The 20,305-nt window shown below is 49.9% G+C and overlaps 2 protein-coding genes across 2 annotated transcripts in view; one reads left to right on the top strand and one right to left on the bottom strand.

Annotated features, from left to right (window-relative positions):
* LOC115115793 (zinc finger protein DPF3-like) overlaps positions 1-20,305 on the bottom strand; it is a 90,480-nt gene that overhangs the window by 15,802 nt on the left and 54,373 nt on the right. The window contains exons 7-13 of the mRNA XM_065026096.1: positions 13,687-13,820; positions 12,578-12,673; positions 10,358-10,430; positions 9,796-9,837; positions 6,925-7,083; positions 4,761-4,889; positions 1,485-1,597 (exon numbers count right to left, since the gene is read on the bottom strand). Coding sequence (XP_064882168.1) covers positions 1,485-1,597; positions 4,761-4,889; positions 6,925-7,083; positions 9,796-9,837; positions 10,358-10,430; positions 12,578-12,673; positions 13,687-13,820 — 746 coding nt within the window. The remainder of the gene's footprint in view (positions 1-1,484; positions 1,598-4,760; positions 4,890-6,924; positions 7,084-9,795; positions 9,838-10,357; positions 10,431-12,577; positions 12,674-13,686; positions 13,821-20,305) is intronic.
* Positions 7,641-9,743, top strand: LOC135574628 (uncharacterized protein DDB_G0271670-like). Its single transcript, XM_065026074.1, has 3 exons — positions 7,641-7,726; positions 8,635-9,122; positions 9,169-9,743. Exons 1-3 carry the CDS (start codon positions 7,641-7,643, stop codon positions 9,741-9,743), a joined length of 1,149 nt encoding a protein of 382 aa, XP_064882146.1.

The following is a 20,305-nucleotide window of genomic DNA, read 5'->3' as shown; positions in this document are numbered from 1 at the left end:
ATACAGTATAACTCAGTAGTCTATAATATATACAGTATAACTCAGGGGTCTATAATATATACAGTATAACTCAGTAGTCTATAATATATACAGTATCAGGAGGTTGTAGTCTATAATATATACAGGGGTCTATAATATATACAGTACATGTGGTATCCTCTGTCACAGTCTATAATATATACAGTCACAGAACAACAGCTGGTCAGTATAACTCAGGGGTCTATAATACAGTATAACTCAGTAGTCTATAATATATACAGTATAACTCAGGGGTCTATAATATATCAGTAGACAGTACCTTCAGGAGGTGGGCACATGTGGTCACAGGTAACAGCTGGTCACAGACACAGAGACGTGGTAACTCACTTCTCAAGACAGTGGTAGCAGTGGTAACTCAGACAACGTGGTAACTGGGACAACGTGGTAACTGAGACAACGTGGTAACTGAGACATCGTGGTAACTGAGACAACGTGGTAACTGAGACAGTGTGGTAACTGAGACAACGTGGTAACTGGTAACTAAGACAACGTGGTAACTGGGACAATGTGGTAACTGGGACAACGTGGTAACTAAGACAATGTGGTAACTGGTAACTGGGACAACGTGGTAACTGAGACAACGTGGTAACTGAGACAACGTGGTAACTGAGACAGTGTGGTAACTGAGACAACGTGGTAACTGGTAACTAAGACAACATGGTAACTGGGACAATGTGGTAACTGGGACAACGTTGTAACTGAGACAACGTGGTAACTGAGACAACGTGGTAACTGAGACAACGTGGTAACTGGGACAACGTGGTAACTGGGACAACGTGGTAACTGGGACAACGTGGTAACTGGGACAACGTGGTAACTGAGACAACGTGGTAACTGAGACAACGTGGTAACTGGGACAACGTGGTAACTGAGACAACGTGGTAACTGAGACAACGTGGTAACTAAGACAACGTGGTAACTGAGACAACGTGGTAACTGACACAACGTGGTAACTGACACAATGTGGTAACTGACACAATGTGGTAACTGGGACAACGTGGTAACTGGGACAACGTGGTAACTGAGACAACGTGGTAACTGGGACAACGTGGTAACTGGGACAACGTGGTAACTGAGACAACGTGGTAACTGAGACAACGTGGTAACTGGGACAACGTGGTAACTGGGACAACGTGGTAACTGGGACAACGTGGTAACTGGGACAACGTGGTAACTGGGACAACGTGGTAACTGGGACAACGTGTGGGACAACGTGGTAACTGGGACAACGTGGTAACTGACACAATGTTAAATTGTGAACTCACAGAAATGCCTGTCAAGACAATAGTATCCCACTGAGCTAAAGCCTAAAGGCTAGGTAGTTGTAGGAGATAACAAGAGTCTTCAGTCTAAAGGAATCTTCTGGGCCCAGATTAAGGAGTTTCAGACTAGGCACTTTTTGAATACCGGCCCGAGTTCTAGAAACTGTTATTCCAAGCACTTACGTCGTTTTCAGAGGTGCCACAGAGACTGCAGGACTTGCACTCGATGCACTGCCACTGGTAGGTCTTCACCGCCATCATCATGTTGTCTGTGAACTGCAGACAGGTTGGGTGGCCTAGGGAGGGAGGGAGGGAGGGAGGGAAGGAAGGAAGGAAGGAAGGGATGGAGGAGGGGAAGGAGGGAGGGAGGGAGGGAAGGAAGGAAGGAAGGAAGGAAGGAAGGAAGGAAGGAAGGAAGGAAGGAAGGAAGGAAGGAAGGAAGGAAGGAAGGAAGGAAGGAAGGAAGGAAGGAAGGAAGGAAGGAAGGAAGGAAGGAAGGAAGGAAGGAAGGAAGGGATGGAGGGAGGGAGGGAGGATGCCTCATTTACATCGCAACTCAGAAAGACAACATCTGCGATTGTTTTTCTAAACTCCAATAACGGTGAATAAAGCTAGATCCTGTAGATAGATGTTAAATGAGTAGAGCAGGTATCCAGTTGCTGTCTGTCTCCTCAGAGACAGGTAGGTCATTCATAAGTCATGACAAGTTGTGGCTAAAGTCACACTATGGTTAACTGTAGCCTTTATAGATACAACCTGGCTTCTGCTGACTGAGATACAGCAGACTTGTGACCGTCCTACATTTTCTATAGTGGTGTTGTCAGTAACAATAAAAACCATTACCCATTCATAGTTCTCATCAGAGTGTCAATGACTGTCAATGGGATGTCAATGAGCCATAAACTAAAACCTAAACACTCATCTCTGAAACCAGACAGTCCTGGCAGAGAATCACAGGACTGGGCAAGCAGCCAAACACACAGTGCTGCCTTGCTCGCTCTCTCTCTCTCTCTCTCTCTGTCTGTCTGTCTGTCTGTCTGTCTGTCTGTCTGTCTGTCTGTCTGTCTGTCTGTCTGTCTGTCTGTCTGTCTGTCTGTCTGTCTGTCTGTCTGTCTGTCTGTCTGTCTGTCTGTCTGTCTGTCTGTCTCTGTCTGTCTCTGTCTGTCTGTCTCTCTGTCTGTCTCTCTGTCTCTCTCTCTCTCTGTCTCTCTGTCTCTCTGTCTCTCTCTCTCCGTCTCTCTCTCTCCGTCTCTGTCTCTCCGTCTCTGTCTCTCCGTCTCTGTCTCTCCGTCTCTGTCTCTCTGTCTCTGTCTCTCTGTCTCTCTCTCTCTCAGTTTTATGTCTAAACAATCAATTTAAGATAAGTTGCTAGACACATTTTCTAGCCCATCTTGGGCCCGAGAGCCAGAGTGAAACTGTGATTGTCTAGGTATTTGGATAGGTAGAGTCTCCCATCCTGGTGGACCAACGACTAAACACATTCATCCAATCATCTTCTTTACATCAGCCGGTTTCAATGGTCTCTTTTAGCCAGAGGGACATTGAACATGCCGATTGGTTCTCACCTCTCGGCTAACCGTCCTCTCTGGCCAATGGAGCGACTCAAGAGTCCGGGCACAACCCTCCTCCACACCCTTACAGTCCAGAGGTAATTGTAGCATGGCCAAGAGGTGTAGGACCAGTTTATATTTGGGTTTAAATCCGATACGGAATGAACTACTGTATGTGACGGGGGGGAGATTTCAGACCTATCTAACGAGACTTTGTGTCCTCACTGTTCGCTACCGGACAGAGAAAACACAGAGGGATACAGCATTGGCATTATACTATTTTGTGATTGAATTATGTCTCACTAATATTATCCTTGGGAATAATACATTGTGAAATATTAGAATAATATATTTACAGTTTAAGTTTTAAAGTGTGGGTCATCTATAGTTATGAAGGACGCTGTTTGGCCTTCCTACAGTATGTACAGCTCTGCTGAACCAGAGACACGCAGCAGTCCAGTCTATAGAACAGTCTATAGTGCAGTCTATAGTGCAGTCTATAGTGCAGTCTATAGTACTGTCTGTAGTACAGTCTATAGTGCAGTCTATAGTGCAGTCTATAGTGCAGTCTATAGTACAGTCTGTAGTGCAGACTATAGTGCAGTCTGTAGTGCAGTCTATAGTGCAGTCTATAGTGCAGTCTATAGTGCAGTCTGTAGTGCAGTCTATAGTGCAGTCTATAGTGAAGTCTATAGTACAGTCTATAGTACAGTCTATAGCACAGTCTGTAGTACCGTCTATAGTGCAGTCTGTAGTACAGTCTATAGTGAAGTCTGTAGTACAGTCTATAGTACAGTCTATAGTGCAGTCTATAGTGCAGTATGTAGTACCATCTATAGTGCAGTCTATAGTACAGTCTATAGTACAGTCTGTAGTAGTCTATAGTGCAGTATATAGTGCAGTATGTAGTACAGTCTATAGTGCAGTCTGTAGTACAGTCTATAGTGCAGTATGTAGTGCAGTATGTAGTGCAGTCTATAGTGCAGTATGTAGTACAGTCTATAGTGCAGTCTGTAGTACAGTCTATAGTGCAGTCTGTAGTACAGTCTATAGTGCAGTCTGTAGTACAGTCTATAGTAAAGTCTGTAGTACAGTCTATAGTGAAGTCTATAGTGCAGTATGTAGTACAGTCTATAGTGCAGTCTGTAGTACAGTCTATAGTGCATTCTGTAGTACAGTCTATTGGTACAGTCTATAGTGCAGTCTATAGTGCTTCTACACCTGCATTGCTTGCTGTTTGGGGTTTTAGGCTGGGTTTCTGTACAGCACTTTGAGATATCAGCTGATGTACGAAGGGCTATATAAATCTATTTGATTTGATTTGATATAGTGCCGTATGTAGTGCAGTCTATAGTGCAGTCTGTAGTACAGTCTATTGGTACAGTCTATAGTGCAGTATGTAGTGCAGTCTATAGTGCAGTCTATAGTGCAGTCTCTAGTGCAGTCTGTAGTGTAGACTGTAGTGCAGTCTGTAGTGCAGTCTATAGTGCAGTCTATAGTGCAGTCTATAGTACAGTCTGTAGTGCAGTCTATAGTACAGTCTGTAGTGCAGTCTGTAGTGCAGTCTGTAGTACAGTCTATAGTGCTGTCTATAGTACAGTCTATAGTGCTGTCTGTAGTGCAGTCTGTAGTGCAGTCTGTAGTGCAGTCTGTAGTACAGTCTATAGTGCTGTCTATAGTACAATCTGTAGTGCAGTCTGTAGTGCAGTCTGTAGTACAGTCTATAGTGCAGTCTGTAGTGCAGTCTGTAGTACAGTCTATAGTGCTGTCTATAGTACAATCTGTAGAGCAGTCTGTAGTGCAGTCTGTAGTGCAGTCTGTAGTACAGTCTGTAGTACAGTCTATAGTGCAGTCTGTAGTGCAGCCTGTAGTACAGTCTATAGTACAGTCTATAGTACAGTCTACTCACCGGAGCGACCGCAGTCAGAGCAGGACACCAGCTCCTCAGCCTGGCCAGTCTTCCTGTTAGAGTCAGAGTCTCCCAGACAGAAGTCACAGTAGTCGTTAGGGATGATGGAGCCATCTGCCGCCCTCTGAGCTGTGGAGGGGGAAGACAGGTGTGAGAGAAGAAGTCGCCCGGGTGCCAGTCTGTTTCTTCTCCTTGACTTGATAATGGCACTGGGGTGTCAGTCTGTTTCTTTCTCCTTGACTTGATAATGACACTGGGGTGCCAGTCTGTTTCTTCTCCTTGACTTGATAATGACACCGGGGTGCCAGTCTGTTTCTTCTCCTTGACTTGATAATGATACCGGGGTGCCAGTCTGTTTCTCCACCTTGATTTGATAATGACACTGGGGTGCCAGTCTGTTTCTCCTCCTTGACTTGATAATGACACCGGGGTGCCAGTCTGTTTCTCCTCCTTGACTTGATAATGACACCGGGGTGCCAGTCTGTTTCTTCTCCTTGACTTGATAATGATACCGGGGTGCCAGTCTGTTTCTCCTCCTTGACTTGATAATGACACTGGGGTGCCAGTCTGTTTCTTCTCCTTGACTTGATAATGACACTGGGGTGCCAGTCTGTTTCTCCTCCTTGACTTGATAATGACACCGGGGTGCCAGTCTGTTTCTCCTCCTTGACTTGATAATGACACCGGGGTGCCAGTCTGTTTCTCCTCCTTGACTTGATAATGACACCGGGGTGCCAGTCTGTTTCTCCTCCTTGACTTGATAATGACACCGGGGTGCCAGTCTGTTTCTTCTCCTTGACTTGATAATGACACCGGGGTGCCAGTCTGTTTCTTCTCCTTGACTTGATAATGACACCGGGGTGCCAGTCTGTTTCTCCTCCTTGACTTGATAATGACACTGGGGTGCCAGTCTGTTTCTTCTCCTTGACTTGATAATGACACCGGGGTGCCAGTCTGTTTCTTCTCCTTGACTTGATAATGACACCAGGTGTCAGTCTGTTTCTTCTCCTTGACTTGATAATGACACCGGGGTGCCAGTCTGTTTCTCCACCTTGACTTAATAATGACACTGGAGTGCCAGTCTGTTTCTTCTCCTTGACTTGATAATGACACCGGGGTGCCAGTCTGTTTCTCCTCCTTGACTTGATAATGACACTGGGGTGCCAGTCTGTTTCTTCTCCTTGACTTGATAATGACACCGGGGTACCAGTCTGTTTCTTCTCCTTGACTTGATAATGACACCGGGGTGCCAGTCTGTTTCTCCTCCTTGACTTGATAATGACACCGGGGTGCCAGTCTGTTTCCGCTCCTTGACTTGATAATGACACCGGGGTGCCAGTCTGTTTCCTCTCCTTGACTTGATAATGACACTGGGGTGCCAGTCTGTTTCTCCTCCTTGACTTGATAATGACACCAGGGTGCCAGTCTGTTTCTCCTCCTTGACTTGATAATGACACCGGGGTACCAGTCTGTTTCTCCTCCTTGACTTGATAATGACACCGGGGTACCAGTCTGTTTCTCCTCCTTGACTTGATAATGACACCGGGGTACCAGTCTGTTTCCTCTCCTTGACTTGATAATGACACTGGGGTGCCAGTCTGTTTCTCCTCCTTGACTTGATAATGACACCGGGGTGCCAGTCTGTTTCTCCTCCTTGACTTGATAATGACACCGGGGTACCAGTCTGTTTCTCCTCCTTGACTTGATAATGACACCGGGGTGCCAGTCTGTTTCTTCTCCTTGACTTGATAATGACACCGGGGTGCCAGTCTGTTTCTTCTCCTTGACTTGATAATGACACCGGGGTACCAGTCTGTTTCTCCTCCTTGACTTGATAATGACACCGGGGTACCAGTCTGTTTCTTCTCCTTGACTTGATAATGACATTAACAGAATTGGCAAGACCGTAAATCGAGAGGAAGACGCTTGAGGAGGAAGTCCTAAAGATGCTATTTGAGGCGGCATCCCAAAAGCTACAGTGTTAATCATTATCCATAATGCAGTTCTATTGTGATCCTGCCTGTGTTGTTCAGTTTAGTCCACAGAGGACTAGCAACACACATACAGTAAGATGTAAGAGCTGTTATAAGATGTTTTAATCACCAACTTTTAGAACTCTGCACTACAACTAGTTAAAGACCCAGATCACACAGTCGTCTCTTACGTTTGTGGTTGTCGGGGTCTGGGTCTGGTCGGTGTGGTGGCGGGGTCGGTGGCATCTCTTCCTCCCTCTCCTCCCTCTCCTCCCCCTCTTCCTCTGCCAGGTGTGTGTGTGCGTAGTGGTAGCTCAGACCTGGACGGTTCTTATAGCGCTTCCCACAGACTGTAGAACCACAGAAGCATTAGAATACATTAGAACCACAGAACACAGAAGCATTAGAATACATTAGAACCACAGAACACAGAAGCATTAGAATACATTAGAACCACAGAACACAGAAGCATTAGAATACATTAGAACCACAGAACACAGAAGCATTAGAATACATTAGAACCACAGAACACAGAAGCATTAGAATACATTAGAACCACAGAACACAGAAGCATTAGAATATATTAGAACCACAGAAACATGAGAAAATGTTCTAAACCAGAGAGAACTGGTTCTAACTGACCGAGTCCAATAACAAACTCACTGTTTCTGTTTCAAAACGTTTTGCTACTGTGTGCACTACTGAACACGCCCCAGCTCTCAAGGCAAAGGACCAACCGTTTACACAGTACTAAATGTTATGTTGAACGGGGCTTTTTCTTTCAAAAAGACATCTGAGGGCATTGAGACTTCTAATTGTCTAACTAACAACAACACTAGAGAAGTCATTTACCAGTACATTCCTGCTAGGACACTAGCCTATGATGACTTATATTAATAACGTCTCAATGAATGTCCTGTCTGGGAAGAGACACAGCAGTAGTACTCCAACACATCCTGTAGCCATCGTAGAAGAAACGATGTGGGGTAAAAAGTGAACACTTTTTTAGCACAGGTTAGGTTTGTTTGGTAACATCGCAGTGACAGCAGGTTAGGTTTGTTTGGTAACATCGCAGTGACAGCAGGTTAGGTTTGTTTGGTAACATCGCAGTGACAGCAGGTTAGGTTCGTTTGGTAACATCGCAGTGACAGCAGGTTAGGTTTGTTTGGTAACCTCGCAGTGACAGCAGGTTAGGTTTGTTTGGTAACATCGCAGTGACAGCAGGTTAGGTTTGTTTGGTAACATCGCAGTGACAGCAGGTTAGGTTTGTTTGGTAACATCGCAGTGACAGCAGGTTAGGTTTGTTTGGTAACATCGCAGTGACAGCAGGTTAGGTTTGTTTGGTAACATCGCAGTGACAGCAGGTTAGGTTTGTTTGGTAACATCGCAGTGACAGCAGGTTAGGTTGTCAGTGACAGCAGGTTAGGTTGTCAGTGACAGCAGGTTAGGTTGTCAGTGACAGCAGGTTAGGTTGTTACAACGCTGCAGAAACATGCGTTAGCTCAGCTGATGCCTTAAGATCACACCTCCCCAGCAACTTGATAACAAACCAGCAGATAACTGTAGAGTTATGTTAGTGCCATGCAAGCTTGCTTTGGTCTTGGAAATTAAGAATCAATGCTTATGCAAATACAAAGTACAATAGCGATAAATATTGGTTTAGCTCAAACGTAGCATGGAAGCCAGACGCCTTTATTCTTTAGCCAATCCTATTGTTAGTCAAAGTAGAAAGAAAAACAAAAAGCCAAGCAGAGTCGCATTCAGGACGGTGCAACACAGAAATCGACTGTATAGAGCTGACATTATTCCCTATTCTATATGACTTAGATTCATATCTGTTCTACTAAATATATTTCTATCTGGATGTCCTGTAACGTTGTACCCATCTGAACGCGACCCAGGCTAGCTCAACCCAACCCCAGTAGCAGCAGCCCCGTTAGCAGCAGCCCCGGTAGCAGCCCCGGTAGCAGCACCAGTAGCAGCCTCAGCAGCAGCCCCAGTAACAGCACCAGTAGCAGCCCCACGAGCAGCCCCAGCAGCAGCCCCAGTAGCAGCACCAGTAGCAGCAGCCCCACCAGCAGCAGCCCCAGTAGCAGCCCCAGCAGCAGCCCCAGTAGTAGCAGCCCCAGTAGCAGCAGCCCCAGTAGCAGCAGCCCCAGTAGCAGCAGCCCCAGTAGCAGCAGCCCCGGTAGCAGCACCAGTAGTATCAGCCCCCGTAGTAGCCCCCGTAGCAGCCCCAGTAGCAGCCCCAGTAGCTGCAGCCCCAGTAGCAGCAGCCCCAGTAGCAGCAGCCCCAGTAGCAGCAGCCCCAGTAGCAGCAGCACCAGTAGCAGCAGCACCAGTAGAAGCCCCAGCCCCAGTAGCAGCAGCCCCAGTAGCAGCAGCCCCAGTAGCAGCCCCAGCACCAGTAGCAGCACGAGTATCAGCCCCAGTAGCAGCAGCCCCAGTAGCAGCAGCCCCAGTAGCAGCCCCAGTAAGTAGCACCAGTAGCAGCAGCCCCAGCAGCAGCCCCAGTAGCAGCAGCCCCAGCAGCAGCCCCAGTAGCAGCCCCAGTAGCAGCACCAGTAGCAGCCCCACCAGCAGCCCCAGTAGCAGCACCAGTAGCAGCCCCACCAGCAGCCCCAGTAGCAGCACCAGGAGCAGCAGCCCCACCAGCAGCAGCAGCACCAGTAGCAGCCCCACCAGCAGCCCCACCAGCAGCCCCAGTAGCAGCCCCACCAGCAGCCCCAGCAGCAGCCCCAGTAGCAGCACCAGTAGCAGCCCCACCAGCAGCCCCAGTAGCAGCACCAGTAGCAGCCCCACCAGCAGGGGCCCCAGGAGCAGCAGCCCCACCAGCAGCAGCACCAGTAGCAGCAGCACCGGTAGCAGCAGCCCCGGTAGCAGCAGCCCCGGTAGCAGCAGCCCCGGTAGCAGCAGCCCCAGTAGCAGCAGCCCCAGTAGCAGCAGCCCCAGCCCCAGTAGCAGCAGCCCCAGTAGCAGCAGCCCCAGTAGCAGCACCAGTAGCCCCTGATCTTTTCATCAGAGAAGCCAGACAGAGAAAAGATAGCGACAAGTCCATATACCTGAGTCAGCAGTTTTTGAGTTATGCTTTTGTTTGTATCTGTCTGGAAGGAACAAAGGAGACAGAAAAGCAAATGAGAGAAAAAGAAAAATGAAAGAAAAAGAAAAGAAATGAGAGTGAGTTTCATTCAAAGAGGCTATAATATCTAATGACATGAGCACCAGTTTCTCTGACGTTTTTCTTTAGAAGTAGCATGCTATGCTAACGTCCGACATGCTAGCTGGACTATCCACATACTCGGCTATCTCCATTCTAGAGGGAGGGAAAGAGGGTTGCTCTCGTCCCGATGAAAGCCAAATAAGGTTAATGATCTAAAACTATCTTAGGCAGCTGTTAATGTCCAGATACAGACACACCTTCACCTTTAGATAAGTACAAAAATATATAGAATATTGAGACCTAACAAATAAAACAAACCAAACAAAATGTACTCAAACTGTGTCTACATAGGAATATTCAGATAAGCTTCTCAGGTCAGGTGTCATTAATGTTATTAACGTAACAACGTTTTTCACTGTGTTACAGAAATATAGGAGACATCTGGGAGTTTGCTGTTGTCTTACTGTCACAGACGTAAGGTTTATCCACGTCGTCGTTGGACACAGCCTCCGGCCTCCTGCGGCTGGATCCTCGGCCCTGTGGAGAGAGAAGAACAGGAACCTTCACGATAGGAACCCTTCCTCTTTCCCACATTCTTTCATCCTTTTCACACTACGACAGATTCTCTAGAGGTCTCGTGAGAATGCCCTCGACTATACCTCTTTAATCATGTGAACTTGTTACGTCTCTAACGCTACATCTGGAGGTAACGCAAGACACTGGTCCCCTCTCAGAGCAGGACAGTTACCCCCCTCAGAGCAGGACAGTTACCCCCCTCAGAGCAGGACACTGGTCCCCCTCAGAGCAGGACAGTTACCACCCTCAGAGCAGGACACTGGTCCCCCTCAGAGCAGGACAGTTACCCCCCTCAGAGCAGGACAGTTACCCCCCTCAGAGCAGGACAGTTACCCCCCTCAGAGCAGGACAGTTACCCCCCTCAGAGCAGGACACTGGTCCCCCTCAGAGCAGGACAGTTACCCCCCTCAGAGCAGGACAGTTACCCCCCTCAGAGCAGGACACTGGTCCCCCTCAGAGCAGGACAGTTACCACCCTCAGAGCAGGACAGTTACCCCCCTCAGAGCAGGACAGTTACCCCCTCAGAGCAGGACAGTTACCCCCTCAGAGCAGGACAGTTACCCCCTCAGAGCAGGACAGTTACCCCCTCAGAGCTGGACAGTTACCCCCTCAGAGCTGGACAGTTACCCCCTCAGAGCTGGACAGTTACCCCCTCAGAACAGGACAGTTACGCCCCTCAGAGCAGGACAGTTACCCCCTCAGAGCTGGACAGTTACCTCCTTCAGAGCTGGACAGTTTAGTTACCCCCTCAGAGCAGGACAGTTACCCCCTCAGAGCAGGACAGTTACCCCCTCAGAGCAGGACAGTTACACCCCTCAGAGCAGGACAGTTACACCCCTCAGAGCAGGACAGTTACACCCCTCAGAACAGGACAGTTAACCCCTCAGAGCAGGACAGTTACCCCCTCAGAGCAGGACAGTTACCCCCTCAGAACAGGACAGTTAACCCCCTCAGAGCAGGACAGTTACCCCCTCAGAGCAGGACAGTTACCCCCTCAGAGCAGGACAGTTACCCCCTCAGAGCAGGACAGTTTCAGAGCAGGACAGTTACCCCCTCAGAGCAGGACAGTTACCCCCCTCAGAGCAGGACAGTTACCCCCCTCAGAACAGGACAGTTACCCCCCTCAGAGCAGGACATTGTGAACAGAATTGTCTCATTCAGCACAACACTCCTACAGTATCAATGGCAATAGCGGAGCAATGATTTTGATACAGCTGAAATGTATAGACATTTTCCACATTTGTTACTTTGAGACTTGAAATATGAAACCTGAAATTGCAGTTAAATTCTGCAATTGAGGGCTGCACTGAGCCACATATAAACACAGAAGCCCCTCCACACCACCAAAAGAAATGCATAATGTCAATATTAGATCATTAAAAAAAGGATAGGTTTTTTTTCTTCCATTTTTAACATTGTTATTTCAGAGGCGGTCTCAGAGTGATGAGGGGGGACGGACTGTTTTCCTGGGGCCCAGAGTGTTTCCTGATCTGGTAGGCTAACCTAACCAACTCCGGACCCTAGTTGAAGGGTGTGACATAGAAATGAATCAGCTGTAAAAATAAATAATAAACGGGGTAAGATGGGACCATAAACATTACAACCCTGTCAAACTGCAGCCATCTTGTAGAAGAGAGGTCTTTTACACAAAGAGACATGAACTGATGAACAGGGCTGAGCTTGTTGTATACAGGGTTGTATGGTGTAGGACCACGGTGTAGGACCTCTCTCTCTCTCTCTCTCTCTGTGTCTCTCTCTGTCGCTGCCTCACCTCCTCCCTCCCCCTTTCTCTCGCTCCCTCCCTCCTCTCCTCTCCTCTCCTCTCTCCTCTCTCCCTCCCCCCCTCCTCTCCTCTCTCCCTCCCCCTCATCTCTCTCCCTCCCCTCCCTCTCCCTCATCTCTCCTCCCCCCATCTCTCTCCCTCCTCCCCTCTCCCTCCTCTCTCCTCCCTCCCACTCCTCTCTCCCTCCTCCTCATCTCTCTCCCTACCCCTCTCCCTCATCTCCATCCCTCCTCATCTCTCTCCCTACCCCTCTCCCTCATCTCCCTCCCTCCTCATCTCTCTCTCTCTCTCTCTCTCCCTCCCCCTCTCTCTCTCTAACACTCACCCTTCCTTTCCTCTGCTTCCTCTTCGGAGTGTCCACTTCAAAGTCCTCATTGTCATGATGAAAATCGTCCCCATTCTCGTCAGCCTCCAAGACCCTCTGCAGGGGAGTAACAGGCAGTGATAAGGAGAGGGGGAGGAGAGGTGAGGTGAGGTGAGGAGAGGTGAGGAGGAGGAGAGGTGAGGGAGAGGAGAGTTGAGGAGGAGGAGGAGAGGAGAGGAGAAGGGGAGGTGAGGAGAGGGGGAGGAGAGGTGAGGAAGCGGGGAGGAGAGGTGAGGAGAGGGGGAGGCATGACGAGAGAGGGGAGGGATGAGGGGGTGGTGGAGGGGGACAAGGGAGAGAAAGGGGGAGGAGAGGGGAGGAGGGGTGGGGAGAGGAAAGAGGAAGGAGGGTTGAGATGGGGGAGGAGAGGGGAAGGAGGGAGGAGGGGTGAGGTGAGGGTGGGGGAGGAGGGGGAGAGGAGAAGGAGGATTGGGAGAGGAGAGAAGGGGAGAAGGGGGGACGGGTGAGGGGAGAGGAGAGAAGGGGAGAAGGGGTGAGGGGTGAGGAGAAGGGGGAGAAGTGAGGAGAAGGGGAAGGAGGGGTCAGTAGAGAGAGGAGAAGGGTTAGGAGGGGTAAGGAGACGGGGGGAGGAGGGGCGAGGAGACAGGGGGAGAAGGTGGGAGGACAGGGAGGAGGGGTGAGGAGAAGGGGGAGGAGGGGGGAAGTGAGGAGACGGGGGGAGGAGGGGTGAGGAGAAGGAGGAGAAGGGGAAGAGGGGAAGAAGGGGGAAGAGGGGGATGAAAGGTGAGGAGAAGGGGGAGAAGTGAGGAGGAGGGTGAGAAGAAGGGGGAAGAGGGGTGAGGAGACGGGGACAGGAGAGTGACAAAGGGACAGGTAGACATTTCACACAATTCACACATCAGGAAGGAAGCTTTTCTTGCGTTTCCATCTAATCTTAGAGCAAGGATATGTGAAGAAATGTGAAGTTAAGATATTTGACTGCAGCTACGCCAATACGCCCTCCTACTGTCACCCCTTTGGGTTGAAGTCTGCCTGCATCTATGTGTATGTCCTCTCACCTGTGTGAGCATGCGTTCATCCCTGAGTTTGTCTCCTCTCTCTTGCCGTACCTGTATCTCCAGAAGGGTCTCGTCCTCCTTGATGATGTCTTTCTTCTTATCCAGTTGTCCCTCCCCTCTGAGCAGAGTCTCCAAAGCTGTGGCCTCTCCTGGGGAGGGCTCACTCTTAGGGGCCAGCTCTGCCTCTGGAGGGGGGAGAGGGAGAGAGAGAGAGAGAGAGAGAGAGAGACATGAGAATGATTCAGTTTCATTATGGTTTAATTCCCTTGAGGCTAAGCCCTTCCATCCTGTCCTCATTCATACATGTGCAGCTAGTCAGCAAGACCTCTGAGCTCTGTGTGTGACTAATGCTATCTGTGCCAGCATCCTTTAGTTAAAGAGCAATTACCATTCCACCGCTTCCTTCTCAGCTGCTCTGTGAGCGTTTGATATTCCTTAGTGGGAACCCCTGTGACCTTTTCACCCTGACCTTTATGATCATGTAGACTGTGTGTGTGTGTGTGTCTGTGTGTGTGTGTCTCTGTGTGTGTGTGTGTGTGTCTCTGTGTGTGTGTGTCTCCTTCCTGTTTCCCATTGGTCTAATCCAGGGGGTCATTGGGAGGGAGGTCTGGCTCTTTCCTATTGGTCTAAACCAGGAGGTCATTGGGGGTGAGGTCTGGCTGTTTCCTATTGGTCTAAACCAGGTCATTGGGAGAGAGGTCTTGTTCTTTCCTATTGGTCGAAACCAGGAGGTCATTGGGGGAGAGGTCTGGCTGTTTTCTATTGGTCGAAACCAGGAGGTCATTGGGGGAGAGGTCTGGCTGTTTTCTATTGGTCGAAACCAGGAGGTCATTGGGGGAGAGGTCTGGCTGTTTTCTTAGATAATTCTGTAAAAAATGTTGTGTCTTGTAGTCAGTGTACTGTAGTCAGTGTACTGTAGTCAGTGTATTGTAGTCAGTGTAGTGTAGTTAGTGTAGTGTAGTCAGTGTATTGTAGTCAGTGTATTGTAGTCAGTGTATTGTAGTCAGTGTACTGTAGTCAGTGTATTGTAGTCAGTGTATTGTAGTCAGTGTATTGTAGTCAGTGTACTGTAGTCAGTGTACTGTAGTCAGTGTACTGTAGTCAGTGTACTGTAGTCAGTGTACAGTTAGCCTGTATCCCACACGGTACCCTAGTCCCTATATAGTGCACTATGTAGGGAATAGGTTCCCATTTGCCTCTCTGCCTGTCTGTCTCTCTGTCTGTATCCCTGTCTGTCTGTCTGCCTGGAGGGCATGGTATGATCCCCATGTTGTCCCAGTCTGTCTCCTACCACTGTGTCTCCTACCAGTCTGTGTCCTACCAGTCTGTGTCCTACCAGTCTGTCTCCTACCACTGTGTCTCCTACCAGTCTGTCTCCTACCAGTGTGTCTCCTACCAGTATGTCTCCTACCAGTCTGTCTCCTACCAGTCTGTCTCCTACCAGTCTGTCTCCTACCAGTGTGTCTCCTACCAGTCTGTGTCCTACCAGTCTGTCTCCTACCAGTGTGTCTCCTACCAGTCTGTCTCCTACCAGTGTGTCTCCTACCAGTGTGTCTCCTACCAGTCTGTCTCCTACCAGTCTGTCTCCTACCAGTCTGTCTCCTACCAGTCTGTCCTCTACCACTGTGTCTCCTACCAGTCTGTCTCCTACCAGTCTGTCTCCTACCAGTCGGTCTCCTACCAGTCTGTCCTCTACCAGTCTGTCTGTCTCCTACCAGTCTGTCCTCTACCAGTCTGTCTCCTACCACTGTGTCTCCTACCAGTCTGTCTCCTACCAGTCGGTCTCCTACCAGTCTGTCTCCTACCAGTCGGTCTCCTACCAGTGTGTCTCCTACCAGTCTGTCCTCTACCACTGTGTCTCCTACCAGTCTGTCTCCTACCAGTCGGTCTCCTACCAGTCTGTCCTCTACCACTGTGTCTCCTACCAGTGTGTCTCCTACCAGTCGGTCTCCTACCAGTCTGTCCTCTACCACTGTCTCCTACCAGTCTGTATCCTATCACTTTGTCTCCTACCACTGTGTCTCCTACCACTTTGTCTCCTACCACTTTGTCTCCTACCACTGTGTCACCTACCACTGTCTCCTACCAGTCTGTCTCCTACCACTTTGTCTCCTACCAGTCTGTCTCCTACCACTTTGTCTCCTACCACTGTGTCTCCTACCACTGTGTCTCCTACCACTTTGTCTCCTACCACTGTGTCTCCTACCAGTCTGTCTCCTACCAGTCTGTCTCCTACCACTTTGTCTCCTACCAGTCTGTCCTCTACCACTGTGTCTCCTACCAGTCGGTCTCCTACCAGTCTGTCCTCTACCACTGTGTCTCCTACCAGTGTGTCTCCTACCAGTCTGTCTCCTACCAGTCTGTCTCCTACCAGTCTGTCTCCTACCAGTCTGTCCTCCTACCACTGTCTCCTACCAGTCTGTCTCCTACCACTCTGTCTCCTACCAGTCTGTCTCCTACCAGTCGGTCTCCTACCAGTCGGTCTCCTACCAGTCTGTCCTCTACCAGTCTGTCTCCTACCACTGTGTCTCCTACCAGTCGGTCTCCTACCAGTCGGTCTCCTACCAGTCTGTCTCCTACCAGTCTGTCTCCTACCAGTCTGTCTCCTACCACTTTGTCTCCTACCAGTCTGTCCTCTACCACTGTGTCTCCTACCAGTCTGTCTCCTACCAGTCGGTCTCCTACCAGTCTGTCTCCTACCAGTCGGTCTCCTACCAGTCTGTCTCCTACCAGTCGGTCTCCTACCAGTCTGTCCTCTACCACTGTGTCTCCTACCAGTCTGTCTCCTACCAGTCGGTCTCCTACCAGTCTGTCCTCTACCACTGTGTCTCCTACCAGTGTGTCTCCTACCAGTCGGTCTCCTACCAGTCTGTCCTCTATCACTGTCTCCTACCAGTCTGTATCCTACCAGTTTGTCTCCTACCACTCTGTCTCCTACCACTGTGTCTCCTACCAGTCTGTCTCCTACCAGTCTGTCTCCTACCACTGTGTCTCCTACCACTTTGTCTCCTACCACTGTGTCTCCTACCACTGTGTCTCCTACCAGTCTGTCTCCTACCAGTCTGTCTCCTACCAGTCGGTCTCCTACCAGTCTGTCCTCTACCACTGTGTCTCCTACCAGTGTGTCTCCTACCAGTCGGTCTCCTACCAGTCTGTCCTCTACCACTGTCTCCTACCAGTCTGTATCCTATCACTTTGTCTCCTACCACTGTGTCTCCTACCACTTTGTCTCCTACCACTGTGTCACCTACCACTGTCTCCTACCAGTCTGTCTCCTACCACTTTGTCTCCTACCACTGTGTCTCCTACCACTTTGTCTCCTACCACTGTGTCTCCTACCACTGTGTCTCCTACCAGTCTGTCTCCTACCAGTCGGTCTCCTACCAGTCGGTCTCCTACCAGTCTGTCTCCTACCACTTTGTCTCCTACCAGTCTGTCCTCTACCACTGTGTCTCCTACCAGTCGGTCTCCTACCAGTCTGTCCTCTACCACTGTGTCTCCTACCAGTGTGTCTCCTACCAGTCTGTCTCCTACCAGTCTGTCTCCTACCAGTCTGTCTCCTACCAGTCTGTCCTCTACCACTGTGTCTCCTACCAGTCTGTCTCCTACCAGTCTGTCTCCTACCAGTCTGTCTCCTACCAGTCGGTCTCCTACCAGTCTGTCCTCTACCAGTCTGTCCTCTACCAGTCTGTCTCCTACCACTGTGTCTCCTACCAGTCGGTCTCCTACCAGTCTGTCTCCTACCAGTCGGTCTCCTACCAGTCTGTCTCCTACCAGTCTGTCTCCTACCACTTTGTCTCCTACCAGTCTGTCCTCTACCACTGTGTCTCCTACCAGTCTGTCTCCTACCAGTCGGTCTCCTACCAGTCTGTCTCCTACCAGTCGGTCTCCTACCAGTCTGTCTCCTACCAGTCGGTCTCCTACCAGTCTGTCCTCTACCACTGTGTCTCCTACCAGTCTGTCTCCTACCAGTCGGTCTCCTACCAGTCTGTCCTCTACCACTGTGTCTCCTACCAGTGTGTCTCCTACCAGTCGGTCTCCTACCAGTCTGTCCTCTATCACTGTCTCCTACCAGTCTGTATCCTATCACTTTGTCTCCTACCACTGTGTCTCCTACCACTGTGTCTCCTACCACTGTCTCCTACCAGTCTGTCTCCTACCACTGTGTCTCCTACCACTTTGTCTCCTACCACTGTGTCTCCTACCACTGTGTCTCCTACCAGTCTGTCTCCTACCAGTCGGTCTCCTACCAGTCGGTCTCCTACCAGTCTGTCTCCTACCACTTTGTCTCCTACCAGTCTGTCCTCTACCACTGTGTCTCCTACCAGTCGGTCTCCTACCAGTCTGTCCTCTACCACTGTGTCTCCTACCAGTATGTCTCCTACCAGTGGGTCTCCTACCAGTCTGTCCTCTACCACTGTGTCTCCTACCAGTGTGTCTCCTACCAGTGGGTCTCCTACCAGTCTGTCCTCTACCACTGTCTCCTACCAGTCTGTCTCCTACCACTTTGTCTCCTACCACTGTGTCTCCTACCACTGTGTCTCCTACCAGTCAATCTCCTACCAGTCTGTCTCCTACCAGTTTGTCTCCTACCAGTCTGTCTCCTACCAGTCTGTCCTCTACCAGTCTGTCTCCTACCAGTCTGTCCCCTACCAGTCTGTCCCCTACCACTGTGTCTCCTACCAGTCTGTCTCCTACCAGTCTGTCTCCTACCAGTCTGTCTCCTACCAGTCTGTCCTCTACCAGTCTGTCTCCTACCAGTCTGTCCTCTACCAGTCTGTCTCCTACCACTGTCTCCTACCAGTCTGTCTCCTACCACTTTGTCTCCTACCACTGTGTCTCCTACCACTGTGTCTCCTACCAGTCAATCTCCTACCAGTCTGTCTCCTACCAGTTTGTCTCCTACCAGTCGGTCTCCTACCAGTCGGTCTCCTACCAGTCTGTCCCCTACCAGTCTGTCCCCTACCACTGTGTCTCCTACCAGTCTGTCTCCTACCAGTCTGTCTCCTACCAGTCTGTCCTCTACCAGTCTGTCCTCTACCAGTCTGTCCTCTACCAGTCTGTCCTCTACCAGTCTGTCTCCTACCACTGTGTCTCCTACCAGTCTGTCTCCTACCAGTCGGTCTCCTACCAGTCTGTCTCCTACCAGTATGTCTCCTACCAGTCTGTCTCCTACCAGTCTGTCTCCTACCAGTCTGTCCTCTACCACTGTCTCCTACCAGTCTGTCTCCTACCAGTGTGTCTCCTACCAGTATGTCTCCTACCAGTCTGTCTCCTACCAGTGTGTCTCCTACCAGTCTGTCCTCTACCACTGTCTCCTACCAGTCTGTCTCCTACCAGTCTGTCTCCTACCAGTCTGTCCTCTACCACTGTCTCCTACCAGTCTGTCTCCTACCAGTCTGTCTCCTCCCAGTCTGTCCTCTACCACTGTCTCCTACCAGTCTGTCTCCTACCAGTCTGTCTCCTACCAGTCTGTCCTCTACCAGTCTGTCTCCTACCAGTCTGTCTCCTACCAGTCTGTCCTCTACCACTGTCTCCTACCAGTCTGTCTCCTACCAGTGTGTCTCCTACCAGTATGTCTCCTACCAGTCTGTCTCCTACCAGTGTGTCTCCTACCAGTCTGTCTCCTACCAGTATGTCTCCTACCAGTCTGTCTCCTACCAGTCTGTCTCCTACCAGTCTGTCCTCTACCACTGTCTCCTACCAGTCGGTCTCCTACCAGTCGGTCTCCTACCAGTCGGTCTCCTACCAGTCTGTCTCCTACCAGTGTGTCTCCTACCAGTATGTCTCCTACCAGTATGTCTCCTACCAGTCTGTCTCCTACCAGTCTGTCTCCTACCAGTCTGTCCTCTACCACTGTCTCCTACCAGTCTGTCTCCTACCAGTGTGTCTCCTACCAGTCTGTCTCCTACCAGTCTGTCTCCTACCAGTCTGTCCTCTACCACTGTCTCCTACCAGTCTGTCTCCTACCAGTCTGTCTCCTACCAGTCTGTCCTCTACCAGTCTGTCTTCTACTAGTCTGTCTCCTACCAGTCTGTCCTCTACCACTGTCTCCTACCAGTCTGTCTCCTACCAGTGTGTCTCCTACCAGTATGTCTCCTACCAGTCTGTCTCCTACCAGTGTGTCTCCTACCAGTCTGTCCTCTACCACTGTCTCCTACCAGTCTGTCCTCTACCACTGTCTCCTACCAGTGTGTCTCCTACCAGTCTGTCTCCTACCAGTCTGTCCTCTACCACTGTGTCTCCTACCAGTCTGTCTCCTACCAGTCTGTCCTCTACCACTGTGTCTCCTACCAGTCTGTCTCCTACCAGTCTGTCTCCTACCAGTCTGTCCTCTACCAGTGTCTCCTACCAGTCTGTCTCCTACCAGTGTCTCCTACCAATCTGTCTCCCACACTCTTTCTAATCTGTCTGAAAAAAAATGGTAAATGCTTAAAACAATCTTCAGAGAGAAAGGTAACGCTATATTAATGTACAACGGTATTTATTTATAAACTGTTGTTTGGCCCAAATACCAAACTCTGGGAGTATCCTCCTGATAACGACCCCCTCTGTAGCTGAATATGTTATTGGTAAAACTATATCTGCGTCCCAAATATTACTCTATTGGCCCTAGGTCCACAGCAGTGCACTACAAAAGGTAAGAGGGTACAATTTGGGACTCAAAGGC

This window comes from Oncorhynchus nerka, linkage group LG13 (genome assembly GCF_034236695.1).
Source record: "Oncorhynchus nerka isolate Pitt River linkage group LG13, Oner_Uvic_2.0, whole genome shotgun sequence".
NCBI classification, from domain to species: Eukaryota; Metazoa; Chordata; class Actinopteri; order Salmoniformes; family Salmonidae; genus Oncorhynchus; species Oncorhynchus nerka.
The sequence above is the reverse complement of the archived record's forward strand: the minus strand, read 5'-3'. Positions and strand labels throughout refer to the sequence as shown.

What these genes read in the sequence shown, in the direction of transcription:
- LOC135574628 (XM_065026074.1), top strand. Translation starts at nt 7,641, where the DNA reads ATGAATGTCCTGTCTGGGAAGAGACACAGCAGTAGTACTCCAACACAT. An exon ending in GAAACGATGTGGGGTAAAAA is followed by an intron (nt 7,727 to 8,634) that starts GTGAACACTTTT and finishes AACGCGACCCAG; the next exon opens with GCTAGCTCAACCCAACCCCA. An exon ending in CCCCAGTAGCAGCAGCCCCA is followed by an intron (nt 9,123 to 9,168) that starts GTAGCAGCCCCA and finishes CAGCCCCAGTAG; the next exon opens with CAGCAGCCCCAGTAGCAGCA.